The sequence below is a fragment of the Zeus faber genome (assembly GCF_960531495.2).
Source record: "Zeus faber genome assembly, chromosome: 20".
NCBI lineage: Eukaryota > Metazoa > Chordata > Actinopteri > Zeiformes > Zeidae > Zeus > Zeus faber.
In genome coordinates, this window is record NC_137207.1 from 5,884,190 (window position 1) to 5,902,520 (window position 18,331).

The 18,331-nt window shown below is 44.7% G+C and overlaps 1 protein-coding gene across 1 annotated transcript in view; it reads right to left on the minus strand.

Moving 5' to 3' along the window:
* Positions 1-232: 232 nt before the first annotated feature.
* The window catches only part of rhbdf1b (rhomboid 5 homolog 1b), a 46,809-nt gene continuing 28,710 nt past the window's right edge, over positions 233-18,331 (minus strand). Inside the window, exons 5-20 of the mRNA XM_080020754.1 lie at positions 13,830-14,049; positions 11,510-11,716; positions 10,013-10,135; positions 9,176-9,336; positions 7,996-8,250; positions 7,684-7,795; positions 7,440-7,514; positions 7,165-7,326; positions 6,408-6,508; positions 5,286-5,349; positions 5,069-5,163; positions 4,448-4,523; positions 3,292-3,392; positions 3,027-3,180; positions 1,589-1,812; positions 233-534 (exon numbers count right to left, since the gene is read on the minus strand). Of these exons, the coding sequence (XP_079876880.1) occupies positions 339-534; positions 1,589-1,812; positions 3,027-3,180; positions 3,292-3,392; positions 4,448-4,523; positions 5,069-5,163; positions 5,286-5,349; positions 6,408-6,508; positions 7,165-7,326; positions 7,440-7,514; positions 7,684-7,795; positions 7,996-8,250; positions 9,176-9,336; positions 10,013-10,135; positions 11,510-11,716; positions 13,830-14,049 (2,326 nt within the window). The 3' untranslated portion in view covers positions 233-338. The remainder of the gene's footprint in view (positions 535-1,588; positions 1,813-3,026; positions 3,181-3,291; positions 3,393-4,447; positions 4,524-5,068; positions 5,164-5,285; positions 5,350-6,407; positions 6,509-7,164; positions 7,327-7,439; positions 7,515-7,683; positions 7,796-7,995; positions 8,251-9,175; positions 9,337-10,012; positions 10,136-11,509; positions 11,717-13,829; positions 14,050-18,331) is intronic.

Sequence of the window (18,331 nt, forward strand, 5' to 3'; positions counted from 1 at the left end):
GAGTCCTTTTTTTTTTTTTTTTTACTAAAGATGAGAGGCAATTTGTGGCTGTCCAACTGAACTCACTTCATTCTTACGCACCATAGGTAAGTTGTTTTTACTCGGTATTGAATTATATCCTTGGCTTCCATGGATATTCTCCCCAGGCATGGCAGGCATAATGCTGAATGCCGGACAGGTGACCATGCTCTGAAAAGTCCTCACTTTCAAGTGCTTCGAAGGGTCAGTCAAAAGATTCGTTATGGTTCCTCTCCGACAAGGAGGCCCCCCGAGCTTGGGAGCGGTACGTCCAGAATGGCGTGACCGTTGCTGACTGAAGGGCGCGGGCAAGGCCGCGTTCAGTGGAGGTGGGCGTTGAGGTCGTACTTCTCGCAGAACTTGTCGGTGATGGGGATGCAGGTGAGGTACTCGCACCAGTCGCACTTGACCGGGTGGACGTAGAAGAGGACGGCCAGCGCTGATAACAGGCCCAGGAACACCAGCAGGAAGACGCAGATCTGGAGCCGCTTGCGGTACATGTCGGAGCGGCCGAAACTAGGAAAAAGGACACAACACATTATTGAGACACTATAGGGACGCTTTCACAGACGGGGTTTAATCTAAATCAGGATTTAAAAAACCCTCATTAATCCAGAATTGATAAATGCCTTTCAGAGACGTTGATTAACTCAAGATGAATTATGTACTAGACGAGGAAGTCTTAGACTAAGGTCATGAAGGACTACTCAGCTCCTTCTGTCTGGTCTCGGTGCTGCTCTTAGTCCAGATCCACCTGGTCCACCTGGAGGCCACATCCATTGATCCAAAAACAGACCTGCCTCTGGCCAGGTTTCATTGAAGCCTTCACTTAGATCTTCCTTCTGGATTCTTTAAACCGAGACTGGGGCAAGTCTGACACTATTTTAGACCATGACTGAGAAAGGCCGTTTCAGTTAGTCCAGTTTAAAAGTGGGATTTGAATCCAGGATCAGGCCTAATTTGTGTCTGCGAAACTGCGCCTTTACGGTACAAAATACATGGAACCTTACATTTGCCTAATTAGGTATTATTATTTAACCATTTTTTTAACAATACATTTTTTTTTTGAAATACAAATTTTTCATTATTCATTGTTTGTTTTTAGATGATTCTCTTCTGCTATGGTGTTAGGTAAATTTTTATTCTTGTTAGGTTATTGTTTTAATGTATATTGAAATGTTTCCCATCTTCTAGTTCATTTTCTGGATTGTTGAATATTTCCAATTCTTTCTTGTTTATTGTTCATTTTTAGGTTTACATTAATTATTTGTAGTTTATCAGAATGTCATTGTAATGAAAAATTGCTTTTTTTTGTAACCTTTCATTGTATATTTGTATTGTTTATTGTAAATTCCCTATTTTTCTATCTTCTTTATTATATATTACCAATTTTTCAGGTAATCCTTAGATCTATCTATCTGTCTATCTGTCTGTCTGTCTGTCTGTCTATCTGTCTGTCTGTCCATCTATCTGTCCGTCTGTCCGCCCCCCATCCGTCCGTCCGTCCGTCTTTAACAAACATTATACATTTGAAAGAATAGATATAGTTTCTCCTCCAACCATCCCCCACCTGATGTAGGGCAGGAAGGCAAATGAGAGGAAGAATCCCGAGACGAAGCCGCAGACGTGGGCGAAGTTGTCGATCCAGGGCAGCAGACCGAAGGAGAAGAGGAAGAGGGCGATGGCGAGCAGCTTGGCGAAGGCCCTCCAGGGCCGCTCCAGGATCTGCCAGCTCTGGAACAGCTCCACGAAGAGACAGGCCAGGATACCGAACTGGCTGCCCGCCGGGCCCACCTGGAGCCAGGAAGGACAGAAAGAAAGAAAGAAAGTTTCCAATAGTCCTCTTTAATGCTGACCACGCAGTGCATTATGGGAAGGGCAAGGAGTTTTTGGTATTTCATTCGCTTATAAGTGATGGTATTGTATTTCGTCTACGCTCCCAGGTCTGGTGTGGTTTGATATGCTTTTGATATGTTTTGGCATTTTTGGGAACATTTAATGTCCCACTATTATTTCAGTTCTTTTTATCACAAATTTGTATGTAAACAATTACTGAATGTTTGCTCGAGTGAAATTCTACATGTCTGAGCAGCTTATATTATCTTATGCTATATTTTCCCAGATGCTCGGATATTGAGATGAAAAAATATATTTCCATAAGGATAAGAGGAGCAAAGTCTTGAGCTACTATGTAATATTTTTTCTTGAAAAATGCCATCATATCGAGCAAAGGAATTTAAGAAATTCAATATCAAGTTTGTCCGTGAAGCCGTGAAATGATTCAACTTTGCTAGGCCTTTTGTATCTCAACTCAACAACTATCTATCAATAAAATAGCACTTAAAAAAAAAGGCCCTAAAATCTTTTAAGGGGAATTGGACATGTAATTTATTTTTAATTATACATTTTGAAATTTCAGTTGTTTGGATTTATATTTTTATGTAATAATTTCATAATTATGTTCAATGGTCACATAAAGGAGAATGATTTTGATGAAATTTCAAGGGAAAAACAGCAAATGAATTTCATTTTATTTAATTCAACTTTAATTCATTTTTTTTTTAATTTCAATGAGTTTTATCTTTAATTAAATTGCTTTTATTTAATAATGACGTACAGTGTTGAAAAATTGGCGTCGTTTGGTTATACCACTTTCACACACTTCCGTTCGGGTTGTTCAGTGTCCCAGCCACCCTTCAGGGACTCATGGACCGCGTCCTGCATCCGCATGTAGCATACGCCGCGGCCTACCGAGATGACGTTATCAATTCTATTATATAATTATAGAACCCCGAATCGCGATTGTGGCGCCTCCCCTTGCGGCCACCTGCGCGAGCACCTTGGGTCGATTACGCACATTTTGGTATTTTTTTGTATTTTTAGAGCTTATTGTGCATAATCACCGGGTGTCATGACATTTGACTGCATATATATATATGACCGTATGTATATGTATGTGACAAATAATCTCTTGAACTTGAACTTGAAGGTCTCTAGCATTTCCTCACCTCGGCCCTGTAGGGCAGGAAGATGGCCGACGCCAGGTTCCCTGTGATGCCACTGAGGACGAAGATGATGGAGATCCTCAGCCAGCCAGCCAGCTTCTCCAGGTCCCTCAGCACGGTCATCTGGAATAGCACAGACACCAGGCAATGCAGGATCCTACAAGCAGGGACACACACACACACACACACACACACACACACACCAAAAAGAGATTAACACAACAGCTGTGAATGAGATTATGGATAGAAGGAAGGAAAGTGTCCACACCCGGCGTGAAGGAAGAGAGACAGCCAGAGGCGGTAGAACTGGTCCGGTACGTCGGGGTTGAGGAAGGGCAGCAGGCCACACACATCATCCATACAGGCCACCTGGTGGAGGGGAAGGAGGTGGGGGGTGGAGGGAGAGTTCATATTTCTAACTAGGAGGTAAACTACTATGGAATATGAAAGCTGTCAAATTTTACCAATGACTTTTCTGGTGACTCAAAACTATACTGGTAATAATAATAATGCTAGAGTGATTTAAATAAAGTATATATAGAATGTATACATGATTTTAAAAAGGTACTGTATATGTAGAAGGTATATGTGATTTAAATAAGGTATATCTGATATAAATAATGTACTGTATATGTTATTAAATGAGGTATATATGAAAAGTATGTTATGTATATAAGGTATATGAAAAGTATATGGAATTTAAAAAAGGTAAATGTTATTAAATAAGGTATATGAAAGGTATATGTGATTTAAATAATGTGTATCTAGAAGTCATATGTGATTTAAATAAGGTATATGTAATTTAAGAAAGGTATGTTATTAAAATAAGGCATATGTGAATGGTATATGTTATTTAAATAAGCTATATATGAAAGGTATATTTGATTCAAATAAGGTATTATGGGGAAAAAAAAAACATTGAATTATTGAATTTGCCTCAAGTGAGTTGATAAAAAAAATAGTTAACATTTACTGTCTTTATTCTATTTTTTGTATTTTTAACACTTCACTCACAGTTCCGTTATTAATGCTAGAAAGTATTGTTGGCGAGAGTTGGCCTCACTGGTTGCCATGGTGTCGCAAATACACGACAATAACAACACCCCAAAAGTAAAAGTTGAGTGAAATTATCATCCCTGAAAACCCTTCTCTGTGGGTTTTATCAACAGTAATCATAGTTATTCACATTCTCCGTTGAAGTCTCCCCAGAGCCCGAACCAGAGCGCTCCAGTGGCGCAATCGGTCAGCGCGCGGTACTTATAAGACAGTGACAAGCAGAGCGATGCCGAGGTTGTGAGTTCGAGCCTCACCTGGAGCAGCACGGCGTTGATTTAGCCGAACAACCTGGCAAAATTGCCCAGAGCTCCCACCGAACCATCCGGTCTGCGGCTTCAAACCGCTTTCACGCCACCCCGTTCCTTTACCTGGGAGCAGAGCGTGGCCTCCTCGTGGAAGTAGCCCCTCATGAAGTCGCAGTACTCTCTGGACGTGATCTCGCATCTGCACACACAGTTTACGTTCAGTGGCGGAACCCCGGAGGCCCTTTTGTTACCCTGACGTCACCCAATATCCAAAATAGAATAAATACAATTACCAAGCAAATGAACTGTCGCTGCTCTCACAACTATGGATGTTGTGACAGCAGCTAGTGATAGAAGGTGAAGGAGTGCTCCAGTGGCGCAATCGGTCAGCGCGCGGTACTTATAAGACAGTAACTGGAAGAGCAATGCCGAGGTTGTGAGTTCGAGCCTCACCTGGAGCAAAGAGCTTTAACTTTTGATTAAACAACCGACGTATGGTATCATTTAAAGACACCGGGCAAATCCATAGACACGTTATGTCATCAATGTTCGCAATACTAACTTGTTGTTCAATTGCTAACCACAAATCAAGCCAGAAGTTATTATTGTGTCAAGTTCATATGACATCTTTATTTTTCTCAGATTACACGATCGAATCCTAGATCATAGATTTTCGACCAGATGTTGACGACGGCAGGTTTTGCATGTGTTCTTGGACGGCCGGTCGAGTCTTGCCACGCTCACCGTCCTTTGGTCCCGATGCAGCAGGGTCTGCCCGTGATGGCGCAGTCTATGTGGGGCAGGTTGGTGTGGTTTACAGAGTTGTACCGCGTGCACACCTGCAACGCACACAGGCCGCCTCAATTTACACGGTCTTGGCGTCGCGCGGCAGCACGCAGGCTATCGAAAGACGACAAACCTGTCATGAGGTCATCGCATCCTAGAAACACCATGTACTCACTGGCCACTTGGTGATGTCGTCAGGCCACTCGTGGGGGGAAACAGAGGCCGGTTCCAGGCAAATTCTGCAAGATTTGGAGCCAAAGTCAAGAAAGGCTAGTAGTCTGGTTGCTACTGGACACCTCCAACCCTTTGCATTGGGATGTGTTGGCAACAAATAACAATGTGTACCTCGGGGAAATACACATTTTTAGGCCTTAACTAAATAGGATTTGTAATAAATGTGCATACGTAAGTACCAAATGTCACACACATGACAAATGTCTTGTTGCGTGTGGCAGTACAGCTACTCCTCACTTTACGACCGAGTTCCCTTCCTAGGACCAGGTCGTTAAGCAGATTGGTCGACAAGCGAGGACCCGTGTTATTTCACGGTAAGAGGGGCGTGGCCATTGTGAACGCTAGTGAATACTGACAGCCGGAACAAAACTGAGAACGGTGATGAGATGACATGTATAGAGTGAATATACAGTGTATATAGTATATACTGTAAATAGTGTATATAGTATATACAGTTTATATAGAATATACTGTATATAGTGTATACAGTGTATATAGTATATACGGTGTATATAGTGTATATGGTGTATATAGTATATATAGTATATATAGTGTAAATAGTGTATACAGTATAGTGTATATAGTGTATACAGTGTATATAGTATATAAAGGGTGATGCGCTATGAGATGCTTGACGCGCACGCAGCGCGCACACCGTGGTATTGTACAGTACAGACTGGTCAGAGAGGTGGTATTAAGTCTGAACGGTTATTAAACAGGTAGGTCGTTAAGTGAGGAGTACCCGTACTGCACTTAGCTCCAGTGGTGCAATAGGTCAGTGCGTGGAACTTATAAGATGGTAACCTGCAGAAAGATGCCAAGGTTGAGAGTTTGAGCCTCACCTGGAATAGAATTTGACTTGGGCGCATGTGAGCAAATTGGGTATTTGACTGTGCTTGTGTCGAATAATTAATGCAAATCCAAAGTAATAAAGAAAAGTTGATTTCAATCAAAGAAGCATTTGGGATCGTGCTTAGAAGAGACGCTTTTGCTTGTGTGGTATGTAAACCCACGTGACTGTAGGTGATTTGTGTTTCGGCAGCAGGCAGCAGCGTGGCCTCACCTGGGGTCCTGATGGCAGACTGCGCCGTGCTGGCGTGGCCTACTGTTCAGCTGGGGAGCGCTGGGGTGCAGGGGCCACTTCACCCACACGGCCAGCGTGGTCTGCGTGTGAAATCAGGCGGGAGGCAGATAATATTAGGCTAGTGTCCATTGAATATAATAATGGAAATGAGTCCCTGTGTTTGCAAGGTTGTACTAATTGATGAGTTTCAGAGAGAACACCAGCACTATTTCACACAAAAAGTGAGGACTATACGTAGTGATGAAAGGTTGGACTTTTTTGAGATTCGGCCAAATGCCTCCACCTTTTGTGCCTTTGACTTCAATTGACTGCTCGGTAATCGAGTGACTCCCTACGCCTGAGTCATTTTTTAAATGCCTCCTCAAATCTCGCGTCACTTTGCTGCCTCCAAAATGTCAGCGCAGTACATACTGTATGAGCACTGTTGTCCAATGTACTTGAATATACAGAACTTCTCAGACATACGTCATCAAAGCTGCTCCACGTGAGGCTAAAACTTAAACTCTTACTGTCGTTTAAGTACCGTGCGCTGACCGATTGCGCCACTATGTGTAAACCATTGTTTACGTAGTTCTATATTTCACAGGATATAGTATTTCAGCCTGGTACTTTTCACCTCCTACTTGATTCACATTATGGCTTCAGGCGAACTTGGCTCGGCTACTTTGCTAGTCTACGATTTCGGAGGCGGCACTAGCGCCTGGACTGTTTAAATCCGTTGTGTTGTCCCGCTGACCGAGCACTCGTCCTGGGGCGTCTGCAGGCAGCCCGAGCGGTCGTTCCTCACGCAGCAGCCCGAGTCCCTCTCCCTGGCTCGCTTCTCCTGGATCAGCTCGTGGACCTCCCTGTCCTGACGCATGCAGGGCGAGAACTTGGCTCCCAGGTGAATCAGCGCCTCCTGGGGGGGGGTCGGGCAAAACAGAAGATTCTTAAAAGTTCCCTAAGGACGAGCGATGATTTCAGCCAGTGAGGTTACGTTTGAAAGAACGACGCAAAGCCATTCACACTCACCGAGCTCGGTCCGACCCAGAAGTTTTCTTGTTGCACAAACTTGACGTTTTCATATATGCCCTTATTCCTCAAGACCTGATCAAGGTTGAAATGACAAGACAAACACGCAAATAATAAAATGGTTTGTCTGATTTATAAAAAAGTGCTCTGTAACTACTAGTTGCTTGATCGTACTGTCCACTGACTCGAGGGAAAACACGATCTGACGTCAAAAAGCAACAAAAAGCCATTCCAATTGACTTACAGAGTCGACGGTTTCGTGCTGTGAGAAACCCACAGGGGCGATGCCGTAGATAGCGACCGCCAGGATGGTGACGAGCAAATGGACGAACGTGATCCAATAGGAGAAGAAAGGCCTGGGAGGACGGAGGAAGAGGAGGACCTTTAATTCTTTGGTGCTGCCTTCATACACAGTAGCTTGGGATTGACATTTCTGGCCGACTGAGGTTATGTCAAAGAAAACTGTATCAAAACTCTTCTTCAGCAGCCGATGTGTTTTAAGACTTTGGGACCCAAGCCCCGTACGTCCATGAGATCACAGGTTTATGTCCCGTACCTGTGGTCGTCCATGTCCTCGATCTGCCTTTGGACGTAGCTGTCGATGCGCTTGCGGTACGTCCTGTTGGTGAGACGCCCCACGATGCCCAGCCCGTACGGCCTCTTCTCCCGGGCAAACAGCTTCCTGACCGGGACAGCGATCCGCTGGCCGCGCTGCTGATGCCCGTTGACGCTCACCACCTCTTGTTGGAGACGCACTTTGGGCTGGACCAGGGAGCCGTCTTTGGCCTTCCGCCAGCCTCGCTCCAGCGGTCTGGGTGAGGAAAGGGGGGAGAAGGTTTTATTCTGAAGTATGGGGTGTTGGTGGGCCGCTGTGATTGTGGGTTCGCTGGGGAGCAATTGGTCAGCGCGAGGTGCTTACGACAGCAGCCTACAGAGTGGTGCTGAGGTTGGGAGTTCAAGCCTCACCTGGAGCAGACACTACCCTTTCAATGTCGGTGTGAATAAGATGTCCAAATAAAGAAGGTATCACACTTGTGTTGTGCAGAGATCAAAATGTACATCTTCAAATAGAGTGTGGGCCTCTTGGTATGATGAAGGCATCCCAGGTTCTAACACTAATCCTGCGCCTCAACCAGAGCCAAATAGAAAATATGCCCCTACTGGCAGTAAAAGGTATAGCACATTTGATGCACAGATGTGGAGTTATCGTGACAAAATCCTTATTATTGAGACAATATTGTCAACATTATGGCCCGACCCCAGATTCTAGCTGACATTAACTCAGCGATCAAAGTTACTGTCTTGCTAGGTCCCGTTTGGGAGTTAACACATGAGCTCCAGTGGCATAATCGATCAGTTTAAGAAGCACCGATCTGAGAACTAGTGCTAAAAAAGCGATCAGGCAAGCAGATCTCTCCTTGACTATTTGTGTCAGGGCAATTCTCCACAGACATTTGAATTAATTATACATCTCAACTCTAAGAAAATAACAATCAAATTACCCTTTGCCGCTTTTCCCATAGATTAAGGGAGACAACATGTGAAGGAGCATTTACTAATTGTGGCTTTGCATTATGAGCATGTTTGAAAAGGAGAATTACGTTTTTTCCTCCGGTAGAGCGACCAGAACCAAAATGAGGACTGAGACTGCCTCGTGGAACCAAAACAACAGTGAGTGCATAGTAAGAAGGGACAGAGTGAGCGTAAAGTAAGGATTCAATTATCTATAAACCCACAGCATGAGGTGACTCCGCTCCAGCTCGTTCCTGTCGAGGGCGCTGCCCGTCATCTCCCTCTCGTCCCCCGGCTGGTTAAGCCCCGCCTCTTTGATGGCCGCCTCCGACGGCGTCTCGAACACCTCGTCTGCGTAGCTGGACAGCTCGTCATGCAGACCCTCCTGCGATCAATTTGACATGGACTTCATCAACTTATAAAATAGGTAATGAAGGAGTCCAATTCCCTTTTCTGCTTTCCTCCTCGGGATTCTATGGCAGAGCAGCGTAACTCAAAACTCAATACTCAAAACCGTGTGGCCCGGTTTTGAGTATATTTTTGAGTCATTCAAAATGGTACCAAAAATGTACACAATTCACTTGTGAATTGTGTACATTTTTAGAATTTTTGTTTGCACTTTAAAGGGAATTCTAAACTCTCATTCATGGGCCATGGGAAATGTCCAGCTGATTAAACTACTCGGTGATGTACTTATGATGCCAAACTCAGACACAGATCATCCAAGGGCCACGAGAGAGAGGCTCGGCTGTCGGATGCGATTACAGATTCTGTGTGACGCACGCTTTAGAGCGCTTGGCCTTCATCGCTTCTTGCAGCTACATATAGTCTGCTTTTGAATTTTAAATTAAATTGAATTTTAAAGTATACCGTCCGTTGTATTATACCTCCACTCCTCATTTGCAAAATTATAGAACTATACATTCCTACTTTCCAACGACAGATCTGACTTTGTATTTGCTCGGCATCTGTTCTCTTTACACTTAAGATGCAACCCCAGTGGCAGGACCCAGTTTGGGCGTCCGGCGTAAAACACCGGCGGTGCTTATACGTGCGCTCACTCTGGTGAAGAAGGAGGTGTCCAGCTCATCTGGAAAGTCCACGGTGTCGTCGTCGAAGAAACTCGGGGGCAAGAAACTCCTCCTGCGACACCTGCGGCGGGTGCTCTCCTTCAGGGTCCGTCCCTGACACACACAATCGTACACACACAAGCGCACGTCATTGACCCAACCGCTGTCATCAGTTGCATCATTGCCATGAACGGCGTGCTGCAGTGGTTATAAAACTGTTTTAAAAATCTCCTTCTAAGCTGTTGACTGTGTATGTTGCACACGTCAGGATGTAGCAAGGGGACACAAGTATACAAGCACACAAACTGGCAGCACAGACGTTGGTGTCCCCTGATGTGCTTGCCTGTGCACTCCCTGGGCTGACGGTGATGACGCCGCTGCCGCAGCAGTGACCTCTGTGTATAGGTGGATTAACCGGGCGCTTCCGGAATATTGCGCTGGCAATCCAACGGGGAGCTGAGCATTCTGGATGTATTATCTTGGGCCATCTGGTAATGACACCATACAATACCCAGCTACCCTGCACGCACACGCACGCAAGCGCACGCAGGCACAGACACACACACGCACACACCGTTGCTCTAGTTTCTAGCTACTAAGCAAGCGGACAGTCGTCGTCTGGAGTTCCCTACACCACAGTGCAACATAACATGGATTAATCCACAATACGACAAACTGCAGCTTAGGTTTCACACAACACACACCCACATGCACGCATAGACACTCGATAGTATCAACACTGAAAAATACCAGAAACCAGCGATGTATGCTAATGTAATGGAGGGATGGTAGCTCAAGAGGTAGAGCTAGTAATCTAAAGGTTGCTGGTTCAATCCCAGGCTCCTCCTCCTGCTAGCATGCTGTGTCCTTGAGCTTAACCCCTAATTCCTCCTGATGGCTGCATCTGTCAGTGTTTGAATAATTGTAAGTTGCTTTGGATAAAGATGTGCCTATGTTGATTTGTGTGTGACTGTGTTCAGGCTCATCATTTTCAAACCAACATCTTTGTTTTAACAGAACAATACAAATAAATAAAAATAATTTTTTTTATGTTACACAATCTAACTAATAGGGCAGAACCCCCCCCGAGTTCTATATTGCTTCTTGTTCTATATACTGTAGTTTTTTCTATTTTATAAATTTTTTCTTGAAAAGTTCTGCTTTGTTGAGTATACTGATGCCTTCAAGGCAAAAATCACAAATAATCACCCATATCACACATTCACTCGCATGCAGGTAAATCCCCACAAAAACACCCCCTCACACAAATGCATGTATACTGTAATGGCACACATGCAAACATGCATGAAAGTTTAACCTATCTTGTGGGGACTATCATCTAGTCCTCATAAGTCTCCTGATGCTAAATCTGGGAAATAATCTGCTAAATAAAAACAAAATCTCATATATAAAGTGTGTGTTTGTGTATGTATGCATACGTCCTCCTGGGGCAGCCGTCTCCCTGAGGACCCAGGCGACTAAACACACCTTCATCAGGGCCGCAGCAGCCTTGAGGCTCATCACTGCTACGGACTCCCGTTTCCGTCGCCGCGGCAACCTGTTGAGCGCGGAGCGTGAGCTGGAGAAGGAGCAGAGGGAGGCGGCGCCGGGGGTGACGGGCGTCTGCGGGGCGCTGTAACCGTCTATCTCATCCATCATGCGGAAGGCGCGTCCCCTGGCCAGAGGGTCCACGATCTGTATGCACACGCACATTGCACATGCTCGTTCATTTGACATGTGTGCAAATAATCAGCTTCAGTTTGGAATGTCTTGTGATTTAATACCACTTTTTTAACATCCGAGGTACAGACAGAAGGCAAAGACGAGGAAGAGAAAATCACAGAAGGGGGCACCCAACAGCTACATACAAAACAACAGTCAACAGGAGTGGTGCACAGGACACAAGCAATAAAAGCAATAAATGGCAACGCAAAGGGCTCAGGCCGGCAGACATCTGCATGTAAGGAAGACAGAAAGAAAGAACGAACAAACGTACATGTGCATATACATATGCAGGGGAATGGTGAGAGACTACCCTCAGTGTGAAGAAAGTCGGGTGTGAAGAATGTGAAGATTACAACATTTCTAAGCCTTTATACACTAAATCCTTAACGGGAAGTGGTGTTGGATAGTTAGAACCATGACTTTTCTTTGGCTTGTCCTTTTGTGGTCTACAGCCAAAAGTAGACAAGTACTGGAGAGCTCGCTCTGTGGTGTTATTGGTAAAATGTAGTGTTACTGATAGTGCCCTTCCATCAAGCTCCAGTGGTGCAATTGGTCAGCGCGTGGTACTTATGTGACAGTAGTTGAGAGTTCAAGCCTCACCTGGAGCAACCTTGTTATACACTCCCTTACTTGGGTGGGTATACAGGTCTCTTTTAGAAGGCAAGGTATTTTAAGACGACTGGAATAGCCCTTACTATTGAGACTTGAGGTTTTCATAGTGTAAAAAATCATAGAAATATAATGGTCAAACTTATTGTTTTGTTCGGTCGCATTAGGTCAAAAAACACATACGCTCCAGTCGCACGATGGTGCAGTTTGCAGTACATTTAAGAGAGTAGTAACCTGCAGAGTGATGCTGAGGTCTTGGGTTTGAGCCTCACCTAGAGCAGCATATTTTGACACTCCCAATGTTGGTACCATACTTGCGTGAGGACAAGGCATTCATAGGCATTCCACTTTTAGATGAAAAGTTATTTCAAAATGTCTGCAATTCAGTCATTGCTAGTGAGACAATTTTTTCATATTGTCAAAAAATGTATTGCACAACCTTCAAGACACTGCAACTTAATGATAAACGTACTGTATATGTCTCATCTGGTCATATTAGGTCACAAGTCGCAATCAGTCAGCGTGAGGTGCTTATAAGACAGTGAGTAGTGAAGTAATGCCCAGGTGGGAGTTCAAGTCTCACCTGGAGCAATGTCTATTTACACAATGTGTACCTCACTTGCGTTACAGAAAATAGAAATGCTGCCTCCGATTGGAGGATAAAGCATGACTTTGACATCTATATCCATCAACCACTTAGAAGGAAATTATTTTTAAATTACTGTCAGTTACAAGTCTTCATGATTGGGACAATATTTTCATATTATCAAAAAATGTAAAGTCAAAAACACAATAGTAAAATGTATTGTCTTGTTTGGTGGCTGAGCCCTAGTGGCACAATCTGTCATAGCGTGGAACTTCAGTAAATAGCAGAGCTATGTCAGGTTTGTGGCTTTGATCCTCACCTGCAGCAAGACACTTTTACCCTCCCAATGTTGAAACCTTACCTGTGTGAGGGCAAGTGGAAATGCTACTTCCTACTGGCAGGAGAGGATTTAGCACTGACTTTGACATTTGTAGGTATCAAGAGTTTTGCAAATTATCTTTAAAATCCTGCACTAATATCAATATTACTGAGACCATGTTGTTATATCGTAATGCTAACCATCTAGCCAATTATGAAACATAATAGAAAAAGTTCTCGTATTTTAGTTAGTTGGCAAGGATAATCGCTCAGTGCACGGTGCTAATAAGACAGTCGTCTGCAAAGTAATACCGAGTTTAGGAGTTCAAGCCTCACCCGGAGAAGCACAATTTCACTCCAAAAAAGATCATCATAGATACTGACTGAGCAGTCGGAACACGATGATGTCATCATCATGCGTTAGGATGTGTAGTTTGTGCAGAATACAAGATGGGAAATCCATACTAAATGCCTCAGTAGTTGTTTGGCTTGGAAGAAATAGCAAAAAAGCATTGAAGATAGGGTGACTTTATCTGTCTCATGCGGCCCCCTTCCCCTACGCTGGCCTACCCTTTGCATGCCATAGTGGTGGAGGTGGTGGGGGAGGTAGAGGGGAGGAGGGGTCTCAGTGCTGGCCAGAGACAGGTTGTCCTGGCTGGGAAGCTCCATCTCCCTCATCACCTGGGCCTTCAGACCCCCGTACAGCTGGTTGCAGTGCTGCAGGCTCTTCCTCCTCCATCTTTGTGTGCTGTCGCTGTCCTTACTCACACCAAACCAGTCCGCCGTGCCCCTAGGAATAAAGGACAAAAAAAATTTGAAATCAGTGGTGGTATAAAAGTCCTACTAACCAATCTCTTGATGGCTGGTTGTTTTAAGCGTTGATTTGCTGCTTGGCTAATACGTTGAGTCCAAAGGTGCCAATACAGTAAACATTTGAAATAATTTGAGCATGAAGCTGAACCAAAGAAATTACGTTTTTTAATATTGGAACTGTCCCATATACAAATGCTTCATTTCTTGGTGCAAGGGCCCAAAGCTCCAAAGAAACAGAGAACAGAAACCAGAAACATCCATTTACCTGCTTCAGGAGATGTATCGAGATACCTGAGGCTTTTATGGCATGTGTGTGCATGTGTGTGTGTGTGTGTGTGCATGTGTGCGTGTGAGCATAACAAGCGTGAACGACAACCATGGTGTTATTTCCTGACACAAACTCTGTTCATTCTCTCATGTCGCTAGAAGATGAAAGGAGGAAGCCAGTTCGCTGCTCTATCTATCTATCAATCGTCCCTTTTACATAGCCTGTTCAAGGCGGGAATATTGCGCCATTATTATGCCTTGTCGTTCTGTGTAAAAGGTACGAACACGGAATGAGGGGGCATTGTTTTTCCGCCTCTAAGCCAGCAGCAGGGGAAGTCACAGAGGTGCCACAGGGGTTAAATGCTGTCTGTGTAAAAGGCATTGCCGACATGCAGGGGTGTAACGTTTTGATGACCACGTTTTTCATTAGTTCGGTTGGTGGCAGGAAAAAAAAAACTCCCATTCGGGAGCTGCGCCTCCAAAATTTACCTTAAAACCTATTCGAGCTGCAGATATTCCTCTGTAATTCCATTTGAATGTGTGTGCTTTATTATTTGTAATATCTGCATAAATTTACATTTTTAATGCTCAAATTTAGAACTGGAAGGGGGGGCATTACGCACACGGTTCTGCTGCAGCTCCGTAGCGGCTTCACACATTCGCCTCCTTCCCACATGGAGAAACAATCCAAAAAACTTCTCAAGTACCGTCTTCCCACATTGGGTGACTGTTACGGATACGGTGTGATGCGCTCCAGTGCCGTTGCAGCTAATGGCGGTGCACTGCTGGCTGCAACGGCACCATCTCTCAGCAAGTCAGCACCGCCCTCACCCAAGGCTACAGCGATTATCAAATTAAAAAAATTTAAATAATTGTATCATTTGAAATAATAACTTTATTAAATCAGTGTGATTCTCCTCAACCATATGTTATACGTCACATTAGAGGCCGACGATGTTGTGTTACACATCACACCCCCATGATCACAGCATTATGTCGGAAAGCCAGAATGTATCCAAAATCACACACGGAGGCGGCATTATACCACCTCCGTGTGTTCAGTGTAAAAGAGCAAAGCCGTGTCAGAAATGGATCTTGTTCCCGTACTATTGCGCAATCTCTGTATATACCAGCTAATGTGTGTGTGCAGGAGGACATTTCCCCAAAGCGGGGGCCACGCTGTTTGGAGGAGAAATAAACACTTGGCCCTCGTCATCGAGAGGGACACCAGCTGGGGAAGCCTTTTAAGGCCGAGCAGGGACAAGAAAGGGATGTTGTCCTCTCATACTGGCCTCCAAAACCTCTTGAACTCGTCCTTGAACCTCCCTGAACCTTCTCAGGACTTCAGAAAGATACACTTCGGGGGGAGGGGGATTTTTGCTACAGATTCGGAGTTGTAAACAGATGGCTTAGGAGACAATGCGAGGGATTTTTAGGGAACAGTATTGTACAAATCATCACCTATAACATCTAACATCTACACCAAATTTTCCCATGTTCCTCAATATTTGTCGACATTGAGGGGGCGGTTCCAGCCACATATCAATTGACATGCATGGATGTCTTATTCTCCAGTCAGTGTCTATGGGCCCAAACATGTCTTACCACACAAGTCAGTGTCTATGTGCCCAAACACAATCGCTGCCAAAAGAATACACATAAAACAGATGAAGGATATGTCACCCCCATCATCCATCAAGGACTGAAACGCCATCAATCTACATAGATTCGGCCTGCTCAGCCTCCAGGTAAGGCTGGTACACACAAAACAGTGGTTTAGAATGATTATTAACGGCAGGCTAGGACACCTGCTCTCTGCCGCGGGGCAAAAGTTCTTTGAACTTTATAAACTAAATCCACCGCTCACAAAATGAGAATGAACATGATTTTTTAGTGCTAAGATACCCACGTAATTAAGCAGCTCGAAAACGGTGAGGTGCCAAGTTTCTCCTGAGGAGTCCATTGGCATGTTGCTGCTCAGTCTTGATAGAGCCACAACTGGGCAAAAATACAAGTTGTTTCGTCCCCGCAGAGGCCCATTATGCACCTCATAATTATGTCTCAGTACCTACATTCCCTACATCGTGACAAACCTTCCTCCGTCTGAATACAAACTAGCTACACATTGCACATGAACAAAAAAATCCTCAGTGTAATGGCCTAATGGAGCGTATTGCCATGAGTGCACGGACAGGAGAGGAGAACCGAACAGGTCGAGTCGGACGGAAACTTACCTGTCCAAAGAATTCATGGAGGGGAGCAACGCCAGGGTCATAACCGGCCGACATGCGGATCTTGGATCTCTTTTCCCGACATCACTGTAACCCGACGATTAATCTTGAACGCCACCCCAGCAACCTTCTGACCCAACTGGAGCCTGACGGCAAAATAAACAGCGGCTGATCCCCGATGGGGTCATTTGAGGTCACACCAGGATACGTCTGAATGCCAAGAAATGACCCATTAGGGGGATTTTCACAGTACCCAGGCCAGCGGAAGATTACGGTGTTTCGGTTTCGACCAGGCAACTGCTCAAATAGTTCTTTGTTGATGTTGGTATCCACGGCATAGGGGGTCGTGGGTCAGGAATCAATCACCAGATAAAAGATGTCGATTTCCTGTTGTGTTTGCCCAGCGGGATGTAAATCTGTTGGAACAAGGTGCTGATCTCTGATACCATGATGGATCCCTCGCTGATCTCTTCTGGGACTGCGGCATATATCCTGTGAGAAGTGAGGGGGTCCATTCAACATAAGATTGACTCCCTGACCTGGTTTCTGGTCGGCTGACTGTCAGAGGAGGAGGATGACATCTTCTGAACTGTCTGGAAACTCCATGGTGTTGCTATCTTCTGTTGTTTGTGTATGTGTGTGTGTGTGTGTGTGTGTGTATGTGTGTGCGTCTGTGTGTGCGTCTGTGTATGTGTATGTGAGTACAGCCGCTGGCAGGCCTCCCAGTCGTCTTCCGCGAAAAGCGTGTCTTCTTTCAGGGTAAAAGCCGGTGACCCCACGGAGCACAGGAAGACCGAGGCTCCTGCTTCTTGTCAAAGCAAGCCAAGCTCGTTCGGAGTTCCCCGCAGAACCTTCAAGCTGTCTCCTGCTGCTTTAAGTTTCTTTTTTTAACTATTCCTCCAGCCCTCTCTTTTTCTCTCTCTCTCTCTCTCGCTCCCTCTCTCTCTCTCGCTCTCTCTCTCTCTGTATGTCACTGTTTGGGGTGTGCGTAAACACACACCAACACACCAGCACTTGACAGGAAGTGAGAGATTAGAAGAATGGCGAAAAAAAATACGGCAGACTATATATTCTGGAGGCGGGAGGGGTGCATGTTGGAGCTCTAGGCACCAGAACATGCCTGAACACGACAGAGAAACCGCATCAATACACACACACACACACACACACACACACACACACACACACTCTCTCTCACACCCACCCAACAACTGAAAACTGGCATGCAACAAACACAGTCACACGTTCCAAAACCTCTTCATCACAGTCCACAGAAGTGTTGATCTCTTTAAATATGTACAATATATACAGTTCTATGTCCCGTAAAAGAAAGAATAAGAATCTACTGTAAGAATCATACATTTCACATCATACAGTTTCTGATTTATGTATGAATATACAGCATTGGTATGTATGTATATACAAAATGTGACTTGGACATACAAAACATATAATAGAAGCATAATGTTGTATGAAATTTTGCTTCTAGATGACACACCGACATTAAGTATATGATTCATATAATTTTCACATTTGTTTGAAAACACAACCCTACTGTGGGCATCTCTGCCCACAGGTTGGGGTTTAGGGAGGGAGACGGAGTCTTTCTTGCCGTGGGTTGCCAACATGGCGAGTTTTATTATAAAAACGGAACGAAAAAGCTCGCTGGCCAAAAAGATAAATGATCAACAATAGTGCGTTTGGGCGCAGGAGGAATGACATTCCAGTTTGTCTCCTGGCCAGCTGACGACCCTGTGCGCC